The sequence below is a fragment of the Callorhinchus milii genome, unplaced genomic scaffold, assembly GCF_018977255.1.
Source record: "Callorhinchus milii isolate IMCB2004 unplaced genomic scaffold, IMCB_Cmil_1.0 Scaffold11, whole genome shotgun sequence".
In the NCBI taxonomy this organism is placed as follows: domain Eukaryota; kingdom Metazoa; phylum Chordata; class Chondrichthyes; order Chimaeriformes; family Callorhinchidae; genus Callorhinchus; species Callorhinchus milii.
This window is the reverse complement of record NW_024704752.1, coordinates 9,553,190-9,578,132: the sequence shown is the minus strand read 5'-3', so window position 1 is coordinate 9,578,132 and position 24,943 is coordinate 9,553,190. Positions and strand designations below refer to the sequence as shown.

The following is a 24,943-nucleotide window of genomic DNA, read 5'->3' as shown; positions in this document are numbered from 1 at the left end:
CACGATCTTGTTAACCATGCAACCCAAAGCCTTGGAGGGTAGCGTCGTCAAATTCTCTCCCTTTTCTGTTTTATTTCATAATATCAAGCCATTTTGGGGGCTATTAAATCCATAGTGTTATTAAGTATTCAATCAAACTCGCGGTCACTTTCCTCTCATTCTCTACAAGATGATGTTGAAGCCAGTACCTGAACTGTTGCGACCAGCTCCTTCCATTTTCGGCTCGGTGTGCATCCCCAATGGCCTTAGGCTTCACTAGAAATCCCTTTAGAAGAGAAGCAAGTCTCACCATTAGAACAATTCATTTTCATGCCTTTTCTCAAAATAGTGCAACTGTGAACCCATGAGATGCAATTTCCAACTGTTCCCAAGATCTACCAGTATGTGAAATGCGGAGAATTTACTATGCTCTTTTTGAACTGGTATGTTTGAATGGTAGGCACAGACATTTGTGTTAACTGCCCATAAACTTCAGATCAGAAAATAGCAATAAAATACTACACAGTCTCAGGAGAGATTATCCAACATCTTAAAAGAAAACTTGGTTCAACCAACTCTAGTGAAGAAGTTAGCGCTGTAAAAATAAAAGTTGTTATAAAAGTGATTAAAAATAAGTTAAAAGGTTTGCCACCAGAGTTGCTTGAATATTGCCACCCCAGAGCTGTTTGGACACCTGCTGTCATAGCACTGAGAACCTGCAAAGGTGTGTGAGCACCCATCACCAGAGCTGTGTAAAGACCTGTCCATTACTAGAGCTGTGTGCGCAGTCCAAAAGAAAAAACAGACACACAGAGTACAGCAAAAAGGAGTCATTAATAATCCTTGTATTTGATATAGCACTTTATCACATGGTCGAAACATCTCAAAGTGTTTCATGGGATTTTACTGTTAAGTGTGTGGTGACTGTGTAGGTGAATGCGCTAGCCATTAAGGGCACATCAACATGTCACAAACAGCTGGCTGGGAAATGGACGAAACTTCCTTCTTTTTTCCCAAATAGTGCCATAGGATCTTTTAATGTCAGAGCTCATCTAAACAGGTAGAGCTCACTTTATGTTGTGTATGAGGAGAGCTAGGTGTTTGTTTATAGTTGTTTCAATAATTGCAAAAAATAGCAATGTCACTAGTCAAGGATCTCGGGAAGAGGTTACCTCATGGTTGACACTCCGTCGTTCTATATATGCAATGAACTGTGAACTGAGGCTGCTGGAATCTGCCCCCTTCGACAATCTTACTTCCTCTTCCTCCTCTGTAGCACAGCTGTCAATGTAATCAATCTGGTCCAAGTCATGTTCAACTGGTACAAAGACAAAAGTTATTTGTAAATGTTTGTTAAGATCAGCTAGCTTAACAGAGATCAATGACTGAACCCAAGGCATTCCTGACTCTGGATGGCATCTTTATTATTGAACCATCAGGTCAGTTTCCAAGCTTTTCTAACTTTAGATGTTATATATTATCGAGCAACGTACAAACCCACCAAATCACTCTCCATTGCAGCACCCAATGACTATGCAAGCTCTCAACTTACCTGGCTGCTACGTTTCACCCACAAATATACAGTCAAATCACTTTACAGTACATTCTGTGAAGCACTTTGAGATGCCTTGAAGACGTGAAAAGCACTATATCAAATGCAAGGATTATTATATTATCATTACCTGCTCCATTTGTCACTAATGGTGCTGCTCGATGTTCAAGATTCTGAACCTCCCGTCGTTGCCCTTTTGCAATTTCAGCTACTCGTTGTGGGAGGTCAGAAAACTCATCTGTCGGCTGCAACAAGAGACAATAGGTTTCATAGATACATCAAAAGGTAGCTAAAGTTTCAGCTATGTATCTGACATGAGGGTTATTTCAATTCTTAGTGATGCTGTATTTTGAATGTGTAAAGCTATAATCCTGGAACTAGTGCTGCAGTCACAATCGATCCTCATTCGAATGGATATCGCAAATTTGAAGAGAAATTCATATGATAATATTAATGGCAAGCCAAGTAATGAATTGGGAGAGAGGTAAAAAGGCAGAACAAGAGAAAAAGAATATTGTATGGAGAAGAATTGGCTAGTTGAAGTGATGTGAAAGGTGAGAAAAATATGAGCAGATATTTTCACACATGTCAATGAATGGAGCGACACAAGGGAGAACTTGATAAATTATATAACTGAAGGAGAGACAAGCTGGTAGGTTAAGCTGACAGTCCAGATAGCACAGAAAGAGGCCAACCAATTGGTAAAAATGTTGGGAGAGTTGCGAGACTTGACAGCAAAAATAACTTACAAGTTAATACAGGTTAAGTTGAAGCATTGTTACCCCTCTACTAGCATGTGTGCCTTGGAGCGCACCACTGAAATCATCTATTATGTTGGTCAGCCAGGTATCTGACACGCAAAGAACCCCCTCACCATTCTTAAGAGTATCCTAATGCTCTGAGAGTTTGCATGAGATTAGTTTGTAAAAGTACCAGATTAACTCACCTCATTTCCCGACCATCTCTTATCGCCACTGTCAACACTGTTGAAGCCAGAATCCAGAGCTCCATATGGTCGGCCCAAGATATAGTCTTCATGACTTTAAAAAGAGAAAACACCAAACAAGCCAAGTTTTAATTGATGAGCAAGTTTGAAAAAAATACAGAAACTAATCAGAAGCATTTATTTATTAGCAATATTGAAATTTCACTCTTAAAGATTAACAAGCTGAGACCACACCGGACCATTTCTAGTTAGTTAACAGCAAATTAAATGAGAAAATATCAGATCAATATCTATTAACAAATGGTTCCTTAACTATAGCTGCACATGTCAGCATCTAAGTGATGCATGCTGGATTTCCTAGTCAACCTGTTTTAGAGCCCGACTCTGAAGTAACAGATGGTTACAACACAATGATTCCCTACACTGAATTGCTGACCTTCAATGGACTAGTCTGGGAGAGGGCCTATTACTAAGAAAACTAAATCACATAATAAATTGGTGCCACGTTTTACACCTGCTCATGACTATTTTTAAAGGACAGAGTGCTCACGACAGATTGTCTGACTATTCAGGTGCAACATGCTACATACAAATACACTACACAAGAACAGCAGGAATACATTAACTATAAGCTTTTGATCCAAGCTTTCTTTTTCCTTACTGCTTTGCTTCTGGATTTTAACCCCATTAGTGCAGTTTACAAATGTTGCGGCTAACACTGGGACACCACAATCTTTAAGAGGTTTACCACTATGGAAGGAACAGCTCATTCCATTGGTTTTTCCCCTTCCCCATTTTTGTTTTAGTATGATGAAACCCTATTTTAACATCCTTTTGTTATGAAGCTGTAATCATACCAATTGCACATGAGGAAGTCAGCCTCTCGAAAATCATTGCCAAGAAACCTCAAACAGAAAAGGAGAAAAGTTACTTGATTTACGTAATTTCTTGATCATAAATACAGTATTTGCTAATTATGTGTATGTCTCTTTAGAGAACTGGATCACAGGCTTGATCTCTAGGAGGTAGGCAACAGAAATAAAATCCTAAATTCATGTATTACTTTTTTCCCCCCCTTTTCTTACAGGCAGCAGCTGATACTTGGGACACATTTCCATGGTTACCAGCAGTCTTTTGGTACTTTGCCCAAGAACCAACTTTTTTTACACTAAGCTAAGACAGAGAGCTTCAGCCATTGGAGTCCAATCCTATCCTCACCAAACATCTACAAAACACTTGATAATAATCAACAGCAGAAACGCTGCGTGGATTTTCCCTTCCCTCGCCCAGATGTGTCAAGCTTCATAATTGATTCCATGCTGTGTTGGTCAATTTAAGAACAGACCTACTTGTACATAGACCCAGTATAATCGCTGATCTCTCTCACTGCAGAAATCTTGGCACCCATGAAGGTTACAGAAATTGACTAATCTTGAATGGCAACTGATCTACTTTTTCCAGAATTCCAGTATCCAATTAAAATGAAATGAAGAAAATACATTGAAGGCTATTCAGAAGTTTTTTTTTAAAATGTAACATTTAAAAAATCTTAGACTTTTCTGTAATCCCCCAGCAGGATTCTTGTCTTAGAATTTAGTTACAATAGCACTGGACCCACTCCATTACATCTAACTGCATTAATAGTGCAATGAGAATTCTGGGCAAGCAAAAAGGGCCTGAATCTGGCAGGTATACCACTGCTGATGTGAGACAATATCTCAGCTGTCACCAACAGCTTGAAAATGCAGACAAATTGAAGAACTCTCAGCAGGCTCTCGCATACCCAGACAGAACTCCTAACCTGGAACACTAACCACTGCTGCTTGCCAATGCCACTTTCCTGTGTTGAGACAGGTTGAAAGCAAAATGTTTTTTGTAAACTGATCATGAAATGTTGTGCTTTGTCTGCAACAATTTTAGATTCAATTGCATTCTACTATAATAACAAAATACGAAAAAGCCTTCAAGCTAAAAATCAGAAGACAAACCACTTATAACAGAATGTAATGTTTTATTTCTATACTCGGCTTTCTCTGGAAGGGGACTATAAGGCAGTGTTTTATACTTACTATGTGTTTTACAATTCAAACCAGTTACTAACAAGAATTTTTAGAAAGCTTATGGAAGAGATAATTTTGGTTGAGATGAACTAAAGTAATTCAATCATGAATAGTGAGCATGACATGCAGTCATTTCACAACAGTCTGCAGGATTAGCTGAACTCTTGGCATCTGCAGACGATTCATATTATTTGCTTCTTCTGCTTAGATAGAAAGTGGCAAACTGGAGAATCAACTAACACCAGGAGCAGAGAATATTTTTTATAAGACTGCTTTCTTTTTAATAAGGTGAGATCTTGTAAGTGTCTTAAAGACAATGCTTTACTTTTACACATAGAACCATAGAAATGTATAACATAATTGGGAGTCCATTTGACCCATTTTTTCCTGTAATTGTTCACTCCTCCAAGTCTCAATCCACCCCAATTCCTCTAAAATCATTCATCTGGATGTATTTGTTCAATTATTTTTTAAATTCCCCAATCAACTGTGTTCCAACAGCCACCGTGACATATGATTCGGTATCCTGACAGCCCTCTAAAGCAATAAGTTCTTCCAAACTTCTCCTTTACTTCACAATTGTAATTCACTCCCTCTTGTCTTCAAATCCCTAACAGCAGGAAGAGTTTTCCACTATTAATTCTCTCAAAACGTTTCATTATCTTAAAAACACTACCACACTACCCATCAACATCACGTTCCTGACTTGCACAGACAACGAGGAGGTTGGAACCATGCAAGGGCTCCAGGCCACTCTCAGAGCTCAACATTGATAGTCAAATGATATATGGCAAGATGGCAGTACAGCAAGCGTCAGAAACTTCCTGAACCACAAACCTGTCACTATATATAAAAGTTACAGGTAAGCCTGGAGCTACATACAAGTGACACATAACATGTCACTATGTATAAATGATAGTCTACCATCATTCAACAAAACCTGCCACACACATCTTAGATAGGTGAGACGTTCTGGTTCAATTGTTCCTTTTTAAAGGGTTTCAAAACTGCAGGATGTTAGGCCCTTGGAGAGCTTGCATAGAAGATTTACAAGAATGATACCGGAGATGAGGGACTACAATTATGTGGACAGACTAGAGAGACTGGGGTTATTCTCCTTGGAGAAGATTGAAGGGAGATTTGGTAGAGGTGTTCAAAATTATGAGGGGTTTTGATAAGAGTAGATAGGGAGAAACTATTTCCTCTGGCTGGTGGGTTGGTAACCAGAAGACACAGATTGAAGATAATTGGCAAAAGAACCAGAGGGGAGATGAGATTTTTCTTTACCTAAAGAGTTGCTACGGTCTGGAATTCACTGCCTGAAAGGCTTGTGGAAGCAAATTCGACAATAGCTTTCAAAAAGGAATTAGATAGGTACTTAAAAAAGAATGGGATTTGTTGGTAGCTCTTTTAAAGAGCCAACACAAGCATGATGGGCCAAATGGTCTCCTTCTGTGCTATAAAATTCTATGATCTGACGACTGCTTCTGTTACCTCACTTTACTATGAGAATCATGTGGAGCACACAAAAAAGGTGCTTGATTTGTCAGTTTTCAAACTGCTGAAGCTAATTTATTTCTTTTTAAATCATACCCAGTTTGTTAAGAGCCAAGTATATTTAAATTGCAGTGTAAGATGTCTACTACCATCAAATACAGACTGAATTAAAAGAGCAACATTTTCATGGAAGAAAACTGAATGTACATTTTTCATCCATTGTCCCTCCCTGAATATAATTTGCTTATATGTAGTGAGGGAGTGAGTCGGAGGGACTCCAGGATGGAGTTCCAGAACGGGAGGATAGAGTGGCTGAAAGCCCATCTGCCGATGGTGGGGTGGATAGGGCCATCAATGATGCCAATATATCCCTCCACCATTTATTTATGAGCCCCATATTTCCAGCACATATCATGCTCCTGGGTACCAATATTGCTACTCAGGGCTACTTTTGTTACTTATTTATTTTTGCTCCCACATTAAAACACTTTGAATACTAACCATGAATTGAAACCAATTGATCTGGTTCTATCATATTCCGGCAGGTCAGGCACACTTTTACATGCTTCGATATTCAGGTATTTGAATATGTGGACTTTTCCCTTGATACAAATCTAGAAGAAGAAAAAAACATATTTATGGAGCTCATAAAACAATATCATTGGTTAACAGATCGGTGAATATAGCATCACTTACGGTGAACAAAAAGCACCAGATGAAGTTGGCCAATGAAGTGGGCAAGGTTTAATACAGTAAGTGAAATGTAAAATAAAATAAATCCTCCTGTTTACAGACTAACCTGTGCTGGTGGAGATTGTAGAGGATTATTATCCAATACGATTGTCTGTAGGTGACGAAGGTTTCGGTAACAGACTGGGATTGTAGTAACTTTATTACAAGAAAAATCCAGTCGCACAAGTGGCAAGTCTGCAAGTTCTAATAAAGAAACAGGTTATTAGCTGGAATCCTGCACAGCAGATAGCAGAATTGTGCTCTAAATACACTCTACAACAAGAATCTAAAATCTAATTGAAATTGAACTTAAGAGCTCACCAATACTTTCACTAAAGCAAAGGGGTTTACTTGAGTCCTTCAGAATTAAATGTAATATATCCTAAATTTAAAACACAATCGATTACAAGAACATTCTTGGTAATTAGAACTCTTTAAAGCAACTAAATATCAGAGGAAGCTGAAGCAATTCAACCTGGATCACAGAGATGAAGTGTAGTCTCTGTAAGGGTCTTACAGTTGACATGGTTTCAGCACTCCCAGCCCAGCTGCTTGTAGACACTAGTCCATAGCCTTCCTCTTCCCCCTGCCCCCTAGAATTCTCAAGTGTTGTTTAGGGACAGTGCGAGTGTGGACTTTAAGGCATTTAAAGTGCTATCCTCTAACTGTGACCTTGGAATCATCAACAGTAAATGTATTGCAACAAACAACAACAAAATGGCATTTGTAAAGCACCTTTCACGTTAGGAGGATGTCCCAAGGCACTGAATTACAGTAAGTAATGCTTCATATGTGAACAGTCATTACACTGTTGCTCACATAGCTTGCAAGAAAGCTTCTGGAGCTAATGGAACACTTTAAGTGAATATCTGCTTGGCACATACACCAAGCAATTTTATGATTTTGAGTTAATAAGAACCACAAATTGGCACGGGTTATTGTTCACAAAAGGACCAACCTTCTGGTAGTGTAACTAAATGATTCCTTCTGATGTTCAGATCCCTTAGTATCTCCAGATTCCCAACTTGTGGTGGTAAAACCTGTATCTCATTACAGCTGACATCCTACAGAACAGAAAAAGAAACCAGTTTACATGCGGTTGGCTTACCTGAAACTGGGCTTCCTTAAATACAATTTCTAATTGGAGCCCAGAGCAGCTCCTTGCTTTAAGAATTCATTCTCTTTTCCTTCTTGCTGACTTTCTTATTTTTGCAGTAGCTATACCAGCTGAAGTGTCAATTTGCCAGATTAGATTCTCACAGGAAATTAGACACACACAGGATAAACACAGGGACTCAGGGCAGTCTTAGACATTTCCTCTCAACTTGACAGCAGTTTGCAATGCCTTACTTAAAAAACACTTACATATGCAGACAAATGCACAGCATTCAAAAACCCTGAATTTATAAAGTCCAGGACTAAAAAAAAGTTCTGATGGAAACATTAAACTCTCAACGAAGAAAGCTGCTTTAGGGAAGTGTAATGCAAAGTACATCGTCTTTGCACAGTTTAATACTTGTATCAACATATCTCCTAAATGTTTCAATAAATATTTTCTAACACTGTAATGTAAATTTAATATTTTAGATATGGAAGCCAGTGCAAGCAATTGACAAAAGCAGGAGAAATACAAAAGACATAAGCAAATTAAAAAAGGTAGATTAAGAGGGTAGAAAAGCATGAAAAAAAACAAAGGTTAATAACAATTTTTTTTTTATCAACACATCAGAAGCATCGATGGGACTACTATGAGAGAAGGCAGGCAAGCCAACAAAAAAGAATAAAAAGGATAGAGGTGCTTAATAAATATTCTGCATTCTAAAAACTGAGAAAACACTTCAGTTAACCAATGGGACTCTCCCTGTACTTACTAGTTCGGTTAAGTGTCGCAGTAATCTTATTTCCTCAGGCAGTGATACTAGTTTGTTGTTACTTGCTATTAGAACTTTCAATGGGAGATGACAGATATGTCCAGGTAATGTGGTGAGTTGATTTCGACTGTGGAAAAGAAAATACAAAACAATAAGCTTGTCTCTCTAATTGAAGAGCTTGTAAAATCAAATAAAATTTCCAGAGTTACGCAACAACAAAATATGAAATCATTAAGTATGGAACATATCAAAGCTATTACTGGTGTGGAGTGAAATTGGGATTTATATAAAACATGAGATTTAAAGCCAATACACAGCAAGTATTTAGGTTAATGCACAATAAACGAAGATGTAAAATGATCCCTTAATTCATTGTTAGGCTTCTGCACATTTCCTTAGAATGACTGATTAGGTACTGATGCTAAATTTCACACCATTAGAGTAATTCTGGTATTAACCATAAAGTAAAACAATTACATTTTATTCAGTTTACAACAAAACAATAAACCTTTTAGACTATATGGTTGTATCAAAAAAAATGAAAACTCACATACCTGATATTTAAGAAGTTTAAAGACTGTAGGTTTAAAACGGTCTCTGGAATACTTCGTATACAGTTCTGATACAGGTTAAGGCTTTCCAATGACACAAAGTAACAAACTTCAGAAGGAATTTCTATTAGTCTATTCCTGGATAGATCTGAAATAAAGGGCGGGGGGGGGGGGAGAAGAGGAGAGAAAAAGTCAAAAGACATTCTTTAAGAACTACCTGGGGGAGTCTGCGCTTTCGGATGCTACCCTGCGTGAAGAGCGCTACATAAATGCAAGTTGTTGTTGTATAGGGACAGCAACTTCACTGTTTGTTGGCTATTTGATTGCAGATCAAAGATGGTTCATTTAAGGCTCCAGAATACTACACAAAAATATACAATGAACAATGGATGATCAAATATGAATTACATAATTAGTATATAGCTATTTTCTGGCTGAGTGGGTCTGTGTGTGTACAAAGCCGCAAAAGAGGCAAATGATTGGTGAGCCCCATGTATAGCTGAGTTATCTATCAATGAGCTTCCATTATGTAAGTAAGACCTTTTGTTCCTCTGCCACTCTGTCAGGAAATGAGTGACTTCTGATAAAAGTCAAATAAGTTTTAGATAGTGAATGATAAGATTAATCTGCCATTAACTGTATGGAAACATTTCTGACAGCCATGAAGTCTGCAAAATAATCTATTTTTTTAAAATCAAAATAGAGTAAGATTTTTAAAAATAACTTTTTTTGCATGTTTTACTGAAATAATAAATTCAACACACCCTTTCGCATATTTCTGAAAAGGTGATCACTTATAACAATCCTTTCCTTTTCGAAACACATTGAATAATATAGCAAATCAAGAATTATTCCAGTGGTACAATCTACATCGTACTTTCATAGTACCTTAACAATTACTACAACCTAAACAAAAGTGAAACACAACAAACAACATAAGTAGTGTGACAACTCAAGGTAGGCCAAAGCATTCTTCACTGTTACTACCCACCCAGCCTCAATGCCCCATACCAGTTTCCAGCATAAACATCATTTACAGTAACCAATTCCTTCCAAGAGTTACCTTCAATGATGATTTTGCTAAAACAAAAATCACTCACAACATATAACCTTCTTTCAACAATGGTTTGTGGACTCACAATTTCAGCTAATATGTTGCTGCAGGTTGGTTAAGCCTTTGGGTATCACTGCTACATTTTTGCTTTTTTATTGGAGGAATTTTAACACTGTGCATCTTATAGGTTTGTGTGGATCAATGTCAAAAAATCTTTAGGAGTGACTCTGCCTCATCAGTGCCAACAACGATCTCATCAATTCACTCCATCCACTCTTACGCCTCCAGTCATCCATTCTTTTATTTTGCCTTCAAAAGGACAGAATGCCTTCAGCAACAGGAAATCACATTTTGCAACAGAAAATCATCTTTGGATAAAAAAGGGTATCTCAATTTGATTTTCCACCTTTCATCCTTTAATTCCTTTTCTTTCCAGAAATTCATCTTCCAAATGAACCCATCTATACAGACTGCTTCAACGTGTTTCCTGATAGTGTATCCTAATGTTATTCAAGCATTTCCTGATATTCGATAATGCCCCTTTAAAATTTGCACATATCTGTACAAATATGTGCTTTTGACTGTACATGCCTTTACAGTCAAAAGCAGTACATCCACACAAATGGATCTCCTCCACAACATACTGACATCTCAAAGACAAGCAACATATAAAAAAATGCACTATATATCCATATAATAATAATCCTTGCATTTGATATGCCAATGGACTTCATTTATGCTTTTCCGAATCTATGTAAAGAAAATGCTCCACGTCACCAATAACTTAAACCAATGCAAAATTCTGAATAATCACAATTGTTAAAATAATTAAAATATTGTCATTTTATACAGTTATGATTTTATCAGTGTCTTATAACAAAAAAAATCCTATCAGCAAAACACAATACTTTTACACTTGGAGAGGGGAAGTGTTTTATCTTTATAAACAGTATGGTGTGATGCAAATTCTTACAACAATTTCATTTATATAGCACCCCCCATGCAGGACAGCTTCCCAGAGCAATTGATTTTCTTAGTTGTAGAATAGTTGCCGTACACATCTGGAAAAAGTACTTTTTTTTAATAATCTCTGCAACGTGGAACCATTTTAATTGAGACAGACGTGTGCACAAACAATAATGCAAGTGTGTGACTGAGTGCTTCATTTTCTATGGTGAAGAGCTGCCAGCAGCTCCTCGTGCAATACACTGTATGCCCTACATAGAATTCTCTGCTCTGAGAGTTGACATGATTTAGTGAAGGGCCTATTCAATGCTCAACATGCTCTCACAGTTCAGGAATTTTATAAATTAATCTGAGATAACACACTGTGCTCCTGGCAGTAGCAGCCTCTGGGGCTTTAAAGTAACCTCTGCACTTCATAGCTCTGCTGTCTATCGAGAAACTGCTGCTACTGTCAAGATATACAATACAGTTTTTCAACTGTGGCCTCGTTATAGTGGGAGCTGCATAACAAACAAAAGGAGCCCTTTACCAGTATTTTTACTTCAGTGTATGCAACATATATTCTTTCACAATATCACCCAAGAATATTTTTTCTTGAACTGAAAATCCATTGATTACTTAAACCACCAAATTCCAAAGCAGATGTGAGGTTGGAGATAGTTACAGCCTGCAGCACAATTTTGGAATTCAAATGACTCCAAAAGCCACGTCACCAGAATTTCTCCCAACATGTCAGTCCTGTAACACTCCAAAAAGAGTAAGGAGAAGTGCATAGCTGGCCAAAGAAAACGATTACAACATCCAATTCCTAATCATCTACAAGCCTCTTATTTTCATGTAATGAATTCCAAACAAGTATGGCTGTTTTGGCAGATTAACATCATGTTAGTTTCAAATTACATTACAATGCTTAAATAGCAAAACACGTTCCATTTTGCACTTTCTAAGGTCAGTTTTAATTTGAGTAACAATGCCAATCCCACCCAAGTCCAATAACTGATCAATAACCCTTGGGAAATTCTATCCAATCGATAGAATATATGTGTATCTTAGTTTTATTCCTAATCTACAGTATTTTGCATTTAACTATGATCTACCCAGATTGCCATATACCATATTGAGTTTTCTTTGAAGATACTGGCTGCCTTCTACGATTTCACTCTCCTCCCTCAGTAACTTGGTGTCATCTGCAAAATGTTACTACCTTGCATTGAGTATGATAATCACTGTGCGCTAACAGGAAGTATCTCAGCGTGGACTCCTGAGGCCATCCACTCATTACCTTCTTTATTTGAACCATGGGTCTCCCTTCCTTCTATTTAGCTAGTTAATAATCTGTGCACATATTCTACGTTTGATACTCACTGACAGTTTTGCAAAGGAGTACAATTTTATCAAAGACCTTTTGGAAGTCCTGGTATTCTAAATCGTAGATTCCCCCCGTCAATTTACATAATCCTTACATTTGATACAGTGCCTTTCATGCTGTGAGCGCGTCTTAAAACGCTTCACAGAATATATTGTAGAGTCACTGTGTGTTTGTGGACAATTCACCTCTTCAAGAACGATTGTATGGTTAGTCATGTATGATCTACCACCCCACCGCCTCACCCCCCAACCTGAAGGTATGTTGGCTGTTATTCCATAATTTTTCATACCAGTATTCTTTAATTTTACTTTGGATTACAGTTGCTGTCATTTTTCCGTTTATTGAGGTCAGGTTAATGGGTCAGTTATTTGGTAAAGCAGTCAACTTAATTGTGTATGGGAACTACAGTTTGTTGCTTCTGGTTAATTTTCATTGAATGAAACATGAACTGAGAACTGTGATTTCACCATGTATCAGCGCTTTTGCTTCGCAGCCCAAAATAACCCCAATTTCGAAGGAGAGAAATACAAACCTCATATACAGTAATTAAAGATTTAGCAGCTGGAATTTTCAAGTTAGGATTTATTTTAGAGAGAACTTTAGTATCAAAGGAAATCATGAGCTTTTGTTACAATACTACGATTGTACAAAAATCAGGAAACAGAAGACTTGGAATCAACTAAATAGCTCTTTCTGAAGAGCTGTGCATCCATTAATTCAATGTAAAAGCAGTGGGTTCAATGCATTTGAAGAGAGAATCAATGCAACTTTTGTTAATATTCCACTAAGAGCCTGAACATCTGTTACAATTTCTATTTCAAACACAAAGTGCACATAATACCTATACAACTTTTTTTTTCCCTTTCAAGTCAATATTCTCATTTTCCCACTTGTTTGCTTCCAGATTTCTTCTATCAGGGTTTAGTTTTATAAATCCTGGTTCCTCTCTTGTTTTTTTTGTGTGAAATTCCAGGTAGAGGCCAATTGTACCCCAGTTCACCCTATTTCAGATTGGATAACCTGGCATATCCACTCACTGAATAAACTCTGAGGTGTTAGGGGACTAACCAAGTAATGATTGTCTGATTTTCTTCATGGGCTGAACTATATATAAAGTTGAACTTTAGGAAGAGACCATCGCATCATATTCTTTTAGTTTAACGCTGCATACTTTCAAACATTGAATCTTTGCTGTGCAGCCCGTTTTCTTCCTCCCCATCATCTCCCGTGCCCACCCCAACCCACCACACATTTCAAAATAAAACTACATTTACAATTCAGATCCTAGAAGAAAATACCGTTTAAGATGATTACAAGTTGTGACATTTCAGCTGTGCTTCATTTCAACATTCTATATTTATGTCCTATCCTGCTTTCAAACCACAATGAAAATGGTGTTAACTAGTTTACAATTAGCAATCTTGTGCAGATATTGTTCTTCCCTATCTGAAAACTCTACCATTAAAATTTTATAAAATATAACTCTTCAAAGTTCACACAAAAAAACGAATCCATTTATTACCCATCATAAACTGGGACTTCTTTCAGATTACAAATAGTGACTATGTTACAGTATTGCTGAAATAATCATCTCAAGTTTGAAACTCACACAAAAAGAGCTTTGAACCAGAGTTTACCAAAATAGATAGGGCTCATTGTACTTCAGCTACAGAGCTAGTGCCTGGTGGATTAAAATTGCTCTAATCAATATATGTATGGTACATCGTTTGGAGAAGAGGAAAAAAGTTTGAACCAAAGCTGTAACATAATGTGCGAGTGTTTTAATGACAGCAAATTCACTTTTGAAATTTCATGCAGACGTAATGCACAATATTTTTTTTCTGTTTGGATTCGAAAGATCTAAAGAATGGCTTAGTGCCATCATATAATCCAGCTGAAAACTAAACTTAATTTTTTTTTATTTGTTCTGAACAAAACAGACTTTGAACTCTGGGATTTCATTACATGGATATATTTGAAACTAGCCACTAGGAAGGGGATTCCGTATATCTGAGCATGCAATCAGATGAACCATACTTCCTGTGAACTACACAATGGCACAAGCAAATTACACTCAGCTATTAAAAATAGTACATGTGAGTAATTTCCATCAGTAAGCACGCTCAGTGAAAGTTTCCTATAACACAATATGGAGGAGAAACCACATTGGGCTAAAGGATAAATAGAACCTGGTCAAGTATTCTGTTACACACGTCAATGACTGAGAAAAAACAGATCTGGCGAGTTTCATGTACCATCTGTTCTCCATTTGCACATTATTTTTAACCCACTCCAGCTGTCGTAGGAAGTCTGCCCCGCAGCTGCAGGAAATGCTCTTCCCAGCCACACTGCAGTTCAGATTTCCCTCATCCAGAGTCAACTTGGAGGAATGTGTGTCAAATCCTTCTCATTACATCGCATGCACACCAAAGTCACTTTTGCCATTCCTCAAACAAGAAGGCTTCAGTCATGCCTGGAGGAGAGGCCTGAAAAACACGAAATCTTTAGATGCATCTTTCAAATTATATTATTAACTATCGATACGAAGGCTAACCCTAGTGAGACCAAGAAATCTTACAGCAACTTGAATTTCAGCAACTTTTTAAGGTGGTGCACCATATAGATTGGATGCATGGGAAGGCTGCTGAATAATCAGGAAGGAACAGGTTGGATTCCGTTCTTGTGAGGAGTGTGTGGGGAGATTATGGCTTCATACAGGATTGCGGAACGACAGAATAATCGGCAGAAAACTACTTACGTTGCATTCAACGATTTCTGTAGGGGTTTCAACCCAGTACCTCACGAAGAAGCTAGAAACTGTAGAAGTACTTGGCCATATTTAGTCTTTAGATATTAGCCAAGCTCAATTGGTAGCACTCTCACCTCTGAGTCAAAAGGTTGTGGATTCAAGCCCAACATATAAGTTCTTTGAACTCATCATCTAAGATGATACTTCTATGCAAATAGAGTCACTACACGTTACAGTAAAAATTGTATGAAGCACTTTTAGAGACTTTCAATGATGTGATAAGTGCTACATAATAACAGAAGTAGCAAAAGAATTTAAAACTTCAATCCATCTGACTGGAATAATAATTATTATTAGATTAATGGTATAGCCATTGCCAATGCTCAACTCTAAAATATAGACTAAATCACTCTTTTCTGTTATAATGCAGAACAGTTACATTTACATTGAACTACTACTACTACTTTTACAATGTGAAAGGACTTGTTTGTCCAGATCCATTCATTAACCTCCAAGGCTTGGGCAACCCCATATTCAATGATATCACCACATGGCAAAGTGCCCACAATTAATACAATAACAGACATTCTTAATATTTTACAAAGAGAACCATGTTAAAGTGCTGCTTGTTAGGTCAGCTGCTTCTGACCAGATTTTAAAGATTGCCAAACAGTATTCTGTAACATAACTGTGATGCGGACTCCAATTGACCAACTAGGTCAAATCTTTCCATTAACCAGGAACAGAGGGGAATATTATCCAGCAAAACAAAATGAACCCCACAGTCTTTAAGCACACCACAGACAGTGAGTGCATGCAGGCTCTTTACAATATGTGGAAGCCCCATATCTCTGCTACACATAGCTGCCACTGATATATTTACCTGGCCCAAAATGATTATTTAGTTCCTTAATAAGAATTATGGGGAACTAAACAGAATCAAACTTCTGCTTTCTGATAATAAAACTCAAATTGCACTTTATCATTCAGCATTAAAGATGACATTTCAGCACAGAGCTGAAGATTCCCAACTTCCTCTACTGAAGTGTCAGTAACTTTGAAAACTCTGGGTAAGCAGATATTTTAGTTGCCTCAATACTGTCCAGCATCTGTTCGTCCAACTGCTCACTTTGAGATAGTTACTGAATAGGGGCAATATACTGCTCTAAGTGGTTAAACTGAGTTTGCAAACAGACAAATGCACTTCCTCAGAGGAAGCTGAAGATTCAGTCCAAAGGTCCAATGGGACCAGGGACAATGGAAACAGCTTGGATCAGGAGCTGGGGCAAACAAACAGGGATCTTCAGCTTGTACACCCCTTTAATTGCTTGTTGCACAGACTTAAACCCACTGAGTGTCCACTCATTCCCCTCCTAAACCTTCACTGATTGCTTTCTGGGTGCAATCCAATAGTCAGTATTTGGGGCTCTCTTCATTACATTTGTCAAGAGATTTTCCTTTCCTAAATATCCACTGTTTGAAGAAATTAACTGTGGTCAGTGCACAGGGAGTTCCACCTCTCCAGTTGCTTTCTCCTTTTCCTGGCTGTGCAATCATGCGCGCTCTCTCTCTAACTTCATAACATTGCAGCTTCCTACTTCCATTTCCTGGGGATATAACTGCAGTCACACCCTTTCCCCACAATGTCGCTGCTTAAAAATACAGGGTTTCTCTTAAAAGACAGAATCCTGTGTCAAAATTAAGTCAAGATACAGAGTTGCAGTGTATCTGAAAAACAAAGATTTTGTTTTTGAAAAACAATGTCCCTGGCCTCAAAACACATAATGTAAGAAAATATGAATTATTTAAGTTATATTCAAGCTGCTGAGCTTTAGCCTACCTGATGCAAATGAGTTTCAAATTTTTTTGAAAGTGTCAAACAAAGCTCTGGCTACCCTCTGAATATTTTCACATGTGCCTTTAAATATCATCATTCTTCCCTTTTCTTTTCAATTCAAACAGATGGGTTCGCTTTGATCTGATTTTTGTTCTCTCTTGCTTTCCTTGCACTTTTTTCCCCCTTTTAGATTCTGTGAAGAAAAGGAGTATAAGAGGCAGGCACTGGACTTGAGTGAGGATTGACATTTCTATGTAGTTTACCATCAAAGTATATGCTAAATTTGTGGCTGTTACCTTTCTAAGTGATGTCGGTATGAATTTATTAGTGTGGCTTCCTGTGTCTGCAATAGATCATCTGTGCAGTTGAAGTTTGGTTTAATTCAAAATGTAGAGACAAGTAACTTTAAAACTTCAGTTTTCCCAGTCTTAATGCTCACATGACAACATTAGATGAAACAGAATAAACATAAAATCCGAATACAGTTACTAATAGCAGTGTTTACATTTAGAATGGTTTACTGTTCATGCTGGAGCATTTATCACTAGGGTTCAGCCCATCTCTGCAGCTGGTATTACTCAGCACATTTTGTTACAGCACATGGGAGGGGTAAAAAAAAATCAGTTTTGTATGTGGTTTTTGGTCAGATTATCTGAAATGTATAAGACCTCAGATTTTTATGTTTCTCAATCTACTCTTCAATTATCAGCTTAAAATTAAATTCCTATACAAGGGTTTAAACAGGGTTGTTGTAATATCTACACGTGACATACTGCTGCTCACAGCTTGTACAAACTAAGTCCAGGCACTTTAATTTTAATTGCAATATTACAGACGCTAAAAAAAATCCTTGTACTATTATAAAACACAATGAGAGCAGCTGATGTTTAAACAGCATTTGCCATCAAAAACTGAACTTTCAACGTTTTGCTCAACTGTAATCAGGAACTGCAGGCAAGAAATCCTGGTAAGTGCAAGTAATATCATGCAAGCTGTCAAAAATAAGGTCCGTTATTAATACAGCAGTAGCATAGTCTAAACTGAAACACTTGACTTATTCCAAAATTATTCCCTACAAAAATAAAGAACAACAAGATTACACTTGTATAGCGCCTTACACGTTGGGGAGGACGTCCCAAGGCGCTAAAAATTACAGAATGAAAGCATGAAATAGTTGGCATCCAGTTCAAGTGCTAGAGAAATGATTAATAATGGTTAAGACAGGGCAACCCTGATAAAACGCCCCTCCGACCAAGTTTGGGTTCACTTACAGTTCTGGTGTACTGTGGATCCACAGTAACTGGAAGGGTATACACTCATGCTAAAAAATGGATGACTACTGGGTCATCAGATCGCTGCTGACATGACTTTGCACATGTCACTTGCTGTGCTGACAGGGACATTAGTGGTTCTTCCTGTGCAGGAAGTGATGTCAATCAACCCTTTTTTTCACACTCCACTTATAACATAGATCTTGAAATATTGGAACCAGAAACCTGCTTCAAAACAGAGACGCCCTGTAGTAAATGCTGGAGAAGCAATGAAGTAATGAGAGTAAACGTAGATACACCTGCTTTCCTATATCCTGACAAACCCTGCAGTGAAGGAACAAAGCAGAACACTCAATACAGCAACTTGAAATAATCTGATCTGCTTAAAAAAGGGTAAATGACTCCATAAATTCAATGACCTACATACAAAGGGCTCTGTCACAACATGTTGGCCTCAGGCAAATAATTTTCAGAGGGACATGCCCAAAATTGGTTCATTTTTTAAAGGAATGCAAAGTACTGAGTGGCACATGAAAACCACTAGTCAGATTTGGTGACACAACATTATCTCTTGAATCAAGAATGGAAAAGATGGGATGGCTCCAAGTACCATCATAGGAATGCAGTTTCTGCTGAGGGGACAACACTGGTATTTCTGTGTAACACATCGGTTTAACATGTTTCACTGCTGAGTGATATAACTGTGATCATCATGTAACTCTCCAAACCCCCATCTTTGTTAATACAATATTCTTAAGATCACATACTGCATTCAAATAGTTTAACTTTCACTAATCTCTTGCTGTAGTCACAATCAGGAGCCACTGTACTATAGTCAAGATCTTCCCAACCTGTCTTGATCTCTGTTGTGAAGCAGGATTTTGGTCAATATTTTATTGGAAGACATTTTAAAAAAAACAATAGCAGCAAGGTTTTTTGTCTCTCTTTCCCCATGAACTTGTGCAAGGTTGTGGATGAAATTAGTTTTATTTAAAATATAGCTTAGTGGTAATAATAATGAATTGAAGACACAAGTCTTTCTAGTCTAGTTTGTTTGTACACTAAGTAACAACAACAAATTTGTATAGCGCCTTCCACATTGGGAGGATGTCCCAAGTCGCTGGATAATCAGTGTTTCGGACCCGAGTTGGGGATTGGGATCTGGGAGGGTGGAGGGCAGGAGGGGGAAGGAGGGTGATCTACGGCAGGGTTGAAAAGGAGGGTCTTGAGATGGGTCTTGAAGGCGGCAAGGGAGGGGGCGAGGCGGAGGGACTGCAGGATGGAGTTCTAGAGGGTGGGGGCAGAGTGGCCGAAGGCCTGCTTGCTACGGGTGGGATGGGCGAGGCAGGGGACGTGAAGCAGGCTTGAGCCCGCTAAGCGGAGGGCTCAAGGAGCCGTTCGCTTCTTTACAAGAAATAAAATTCTTGTAAAGAAAACTGACAAGAGATATTTTATAAAGAAAATCAACAATATAGATCGTGTGAAAGTCTGCAGCAATATTATTCCTTCCCATTAGTAATTTGTAGGTATTGCTGGAACCAGGCCTCTTGCAGTTTTAAACACACTACATCGTTTATGTTAAGAAGCAGCCACGTGCAATACAACATTCTAAGTCATAGTACACGACTGCAACTCACACAGGGATTCTGTAATAAAAACACAAAGCTGTGCATGGCGAAAACAACATTCATACAGCATTAATATGCCAATTAATCCATTAAATAGAGATTCTGAAAGAATAATTCCTAGACTTACAAGTTTTACTTATTGTTTTACAAAGCAATGTGCTAGCAAGTTGTCCTTTATATGATGCCTTGTAGATAACTTCTAACACTAACTTGTTTTTGCGCATAAAGCGTTGTTTCACACCCCAGCAGCCAGACTGAACGCACTCCTGCGATGTTTACATGGTTCTCTGCCAGGATTCACTCCAAGTGTCAAATGATGTTAGATCACCAGCTCCACACACACAGAATGTTTCTTTGTGGCCAAAAAGAATAGATTTATATTGGGCTGTCTTGTCTGCATCAGCCAACTACAGCCTCCTCACTCAAAACACAAATTAAATGCAATTGGAGGCATTAACCCTCTTCAAAATAATCAATCTGAATAATTTGCTGAAAAATATTAGAATGGAACTGGAATCATCTCAAGCATGTCTCTCAAATATTTTGATTACATCAGCTTTCTTTAACCTACTTCACCGTGTATTCATCCACCTTTACTGACCACATGTTGATGTTGCATTCCAGAAGAAACGATCCAAGGATATACTCATTCAGTTACATGGTTAAATCCAGAGACATAATATTCACAATAATTTTTCCCCAAACCCTTTTCATTTCTGCAAATACATTTTAATTGCAATCTAAGCTTTTAAGAACTGGACATTGTTGTTGCGCTTCACGTTTTGTACTTCAATATAAAACATCTGAATTTGTTTTTTTCCCATTTGATGACATTTTCCTGCTTATTTTTTNAAAAAGCTTGGTTGTGCTTTAAATGATATCTTCTAAAATTTTACATTTTACACCCACAATTCGAGGATGCACTATTCATCTTCCAACATACATCTGCTATGAGAATGAAAACAGCTAAACTTTTATAATTTTTTTTAAAAGATCTATCAAACTGCAAACATGTATCTGTCTGCTTCTTCACAGAAAAGATCAGTATTGCAATAGGAATCTTCCTCCTGTATATATCTCTGTATGTGCTGCATGGAGACACAACAAAAATTCTTATACCAGACGGACATAAATCACAGGTTAGACAACTCAAGACGTTAAGATAAAACCTACTGAAATTCCTCCTCTCTCCCCAACAAATTGACCAAATTTTACCCTTCCTCTCTCGAAGGCACTAATGTATGTTACAGAATGACTCACAGGTACAGACCTGCCCTGAGAACCTTTGCTTGTAAGCCAAGGCAGTGAGCATTAGCAGGCTACTTTACACAAAGGCCAGCATAGTTCAGCCCTAATCCACCTTTACATTGTACTCCCAAACAGGTATCAATGGAAGGCCCAAGCATAAAATCCATAAACCTCACTGGAGTGGAGCAACCAATACATCAAAATAAAAATTGTCCCAGTGGGATCTATTCAGAATGTTATCTCAGTGGTTCACTAAAACATCACAACTATGATTATTATTCTGACCAGTGGGGTGATGAAATAGCAGTCAGCAGAGACTGAAATGTAGCCAGAGGATGCGGAGATAAAATAAAAAATCAGAAAAATGGTACAATCTGTGAGTCTCAATTTTTGTAACATGACTGAAACAAAGCTCATCCAATTGGAAAATGTTTGGGCAATTACTTTTAGACTAATTTCAGATCGAGTCATATCCCAGGAGCATTACTCAGGCTATCAAACAAGTAGCAAAAACCTGAGTTAAACGTCATTATCAAGGAGGAAAACAAAAAGTGCCACTCAAGTTCAATATCCAAGTGAGCAACAATATCCAAACTAAATAAACCAAAGAAGATTGTTGGATTTGATGTTTTATACAATGATCAACACAAATCACTGAGGAGATCAGCGCTGAGGGATGTTCTACTACAACAACTTGCATTTATATAGCACCCTTCATGCTGCGTAGCATCTTGGGAGCGTTTAACATACACAAGCAATCGGAGGGGTCCACTCATCACTGTCCAACCCCATTATAACGCAAGCCAGTTTATAATGCATGTAGGTTGTAGAAACACTCACAAGAATGACCGCGGTTAACCGGTCGGTCTCCTGTATCTGTGCTTAAAAGGCTGACCAACCAGGCCTGAAAGTGTGACAATTCTAGTGATGCAATGATGAGCATCGAGTCACAAGTTAGCATAATTGCAATCATGTTCCGGAGGAACCAAAACAATACTCTAAGCCTGTCACAAAGTGCAATCGTGTACTGCAAGTAACCGGTGAGTTAAGGGCAGCGCAGAGACCTGTCATCAGTAATCCCGATGGTTTATGAAATTTTCACACTACTGTATACCTATCAAAACTGTGAAATTACTCCGAGTAGAATATGACATATGTAGTCTGGGGAGTGCACCAATATCTCTGGTGATCAATTTGGGGTTATAGTCCTGGTGGATAAAACGTTTACCACCGGCAGTAGGTGTACAAACTTGAGACTACACACCGGGAAAGGGGGGGGGGAGGGGAGGGGGGGATAAAGAGAAATGTGATCATTGAGCTGCTGCCTCCGATGGTGTCATGCCTGTAGAGAAGGGAAACTGAGCTGAGTGTGCCCTGCCTGCCTGCCCGCAGCGTGCACTTGGGAGAGACCTCCCTACTTGAGTCGCGAACAGGTCCGCAAAAGAGTGCTGCTCAGGTCCAGGGCACTGTTGATGATTGACAGTGCAGTCTGTGCCGCGGCCCAGCGGGGGCGCTGTTCTGACTTTTTTTGGATCGATGTCGGTGCGAAACCCTCGAGATTTTTTTTAAAAAAAATCTCCCATCGCCGTTTACAGTCTGAGCGAGTGCGCCCCGAGCCTCGTGTTAAACGCTCCCCCCCCCCTCCCTCTCTCTCGCTCTCACTCTCCTCCCCCCTCCCCCACCCGTGCCGTAGGCGCCGCGCTGTGCCCCCGCATTTACCAGACAGTGTGGTGTCCGTCAGGTCCTGGTTGGCCGCGCTCCTCGGGAACTCCCTCAGTTTCCTGCCGCTCAGGTTTAACACTCCGGTGGCGGCCGCTTCCTCCAGCGCTCTCTCTACACTTCGGTTCCAGGGGACGGGGCCGCCGCCCGCCCGAGCGCCGCCGAGGCCGTTGAAAACGCCGCATCCGCCCACCGCCCCGAACGAACTGTCCGACAACAGCATCCCCGCCGCCATTACCGGCCCGTGTCAGCAGTGCGCGTGCGCGGGGGGGGCCAAGCACGCGGCGCATGCGCAGGAGGCCAAGCACACTGCGCCTGCGCAGGAGGCCAAGCACGCTGCGCAAGCGCAGAGGCACATGGGCTCTTGGATTTGCAGTGAATCACTCCTGTAGTGCAGTAATAATAATAATCCTTTGCAGTTGATCAGTTGTTGCTGTTGAGTCCTCCCACAGGAATCCTCCCAGCGGAGCATAGGGTATAGATAAAGACAAAATGTCTGTCCCTCCGTCAATCTACATTCCGGATTGGATCTCTCGGTTGCAAGCGAAGCTGCAACGGGTCTTTCTCTCCGGTACAAAATAAAGTGTCAGGGAAAGAAATAGCTTGCGTTTGTATCGACCTGGTCGCACGAAAATATCTGAGCTTCACAATAATTACTATAAGTAAACATGGAAGCCAATATCTAACTAATAGACACGAGTGACCAATTAATCTGGAGTGTTGTTGGCCAGGACAGTAGGAGAAATTCCTTATTCTTTTCAGAGTCAGAGCATTTTTAACATCCACTTGAAGTCCACATAAAATCCACTTCATTTAATGCCTCATACAAAAGGCATCACCTCTGTCAATACACTAGTAGCCTCAGAAGCGTACCAGATTGCAGCGGTGCAGTTGCTTTTTGCCGATGTATAAAAAGTTCTATTTCGATTTACTCAACACAAGTAAAAGGAGAAAATAATTATGGTTACTTAGTTGACGAACTGGACGGCAGCTCTGTGGCACCATACCCCAAGTCATGAATCAATTTGGGGGAGGGATGTTGAGGGATGTGGCTAAAATTGCTTAGGAATTTTTCATCTAGAGTGCAAAGATATCTTTAGATAACTGATAAATTAAACTTAATTTCCTGAAACATTAACACAATGTGGCTTTGCATATACAATCTACATTTTCCTTGTCCACACATGTTTTCCTGCAATACACAACTGGGCTTCTGGCCCATTTCTGATGTAAAACAATATATGTTGCATGCAAGACATTTTAAAGTCACACCCACCATATATACAATGTGCACCTGGGTTCCACACATGACTAGAGCAAACCCATTCGCAAAAGGATCACACTGTTCAACAAGAGCATGGTGTTTACAAATTCAATGAGTTACAGAATTTTCATATTCAACAGCAGCATTTTCATAGGAAATTTGAAAGGTTCAGTCAGGGAAATAATACCCCTCATCCTGCAGAGCAGTTCAGGTTGGAGATGTATAAAATATAAGCATACAGATAATAAAAAAAAGTCTCATGTTAAAATGTGATTTGCTTTTGTCTTGATTTTTAAAAAAATAAACGACCCTTGAGATGAGGAAGCACATAATAAGACAAGACATAGCAAGACAAAACACGCCTAAAATAATTTGCTTACAATTAGGGTCTGGATGCCTTCAGGCACACAGAATGGTTTTCCAAAGCAAGAGTTTCCAAAATTGCAATTCAGCTTCACAGACGACACGTCCCCACCACCAAACTGGCTGGAGTAAAAACCTTGGATAAAGTGCTGTTTTTGTTTCACTACAAACCTAGATTACACTGAGTTTCAGAAGTTAGACTCAGGATCAAGGTTGGGTCTGGAGCTTGTCAACTGCAGCCGTTGGAAATCTAATGAATATTTACTGCTTTTTTTAAAAACATTTTT

General features: G+C 38.9%; 1 protein-coding gene across 8 annotated transcripts in view; it reads right to left on the bottom strand.

Moving 5' to 3' along the window:
- lrch3 (leucine-rich repeats and calponin homology (CH) domain containing 3) overlaps positions 1-23,275 on the bottom strand; it is a 47,452-nt gene extending 24,177 nt beyond the window's left edge. For all 8 annotated transcript variants that reach the window (XM_007902051.2, XM_007901734.2, XM_007902125.2 and 5 more), the window contains exons 1-10: positions 23,030-23,275; positions 9,192-9,336; positions 8,638-8,764; positions 7,725-7,830; positions 6,834-6,970; positions 6,536-6,648; positions 2,478-2,571; positions 1,662-1,776; positions 1,152-1,297; positions 189-265 (exon numbers count right to left, since the gene is read on the bottom strand). In XM_007902051.2, the coding sequence (XP_007900242.1) occupies positions 189-265; positions 1,152-1,297; positions 1,662-1,776; positions 2,478-2,571; positions 6,536-6,648; positions 6,834-6,970; positions 7,725-7,830; positions 8,638-8,764; positions 9,192-9,336; positions 23,030-23,264 (1,295 nt within the window). In that variant the 5' untranslated portion in view covers positions 23,265-23,275. The remainder of the gene's footprint in view (positions 1-188; positions 266-1,151; positions 1,298-1,661; positions 1,777-2,477; positions 2,572-6,535; positions 6,649-6,833; positions 6,971-7,724; positions 7,831-8,637; positions 8,765-9,191; positions 9,337-23,029) is intronic.
- Positions 23,276-24,943: the final 1,668 nt, after the last annotated feature.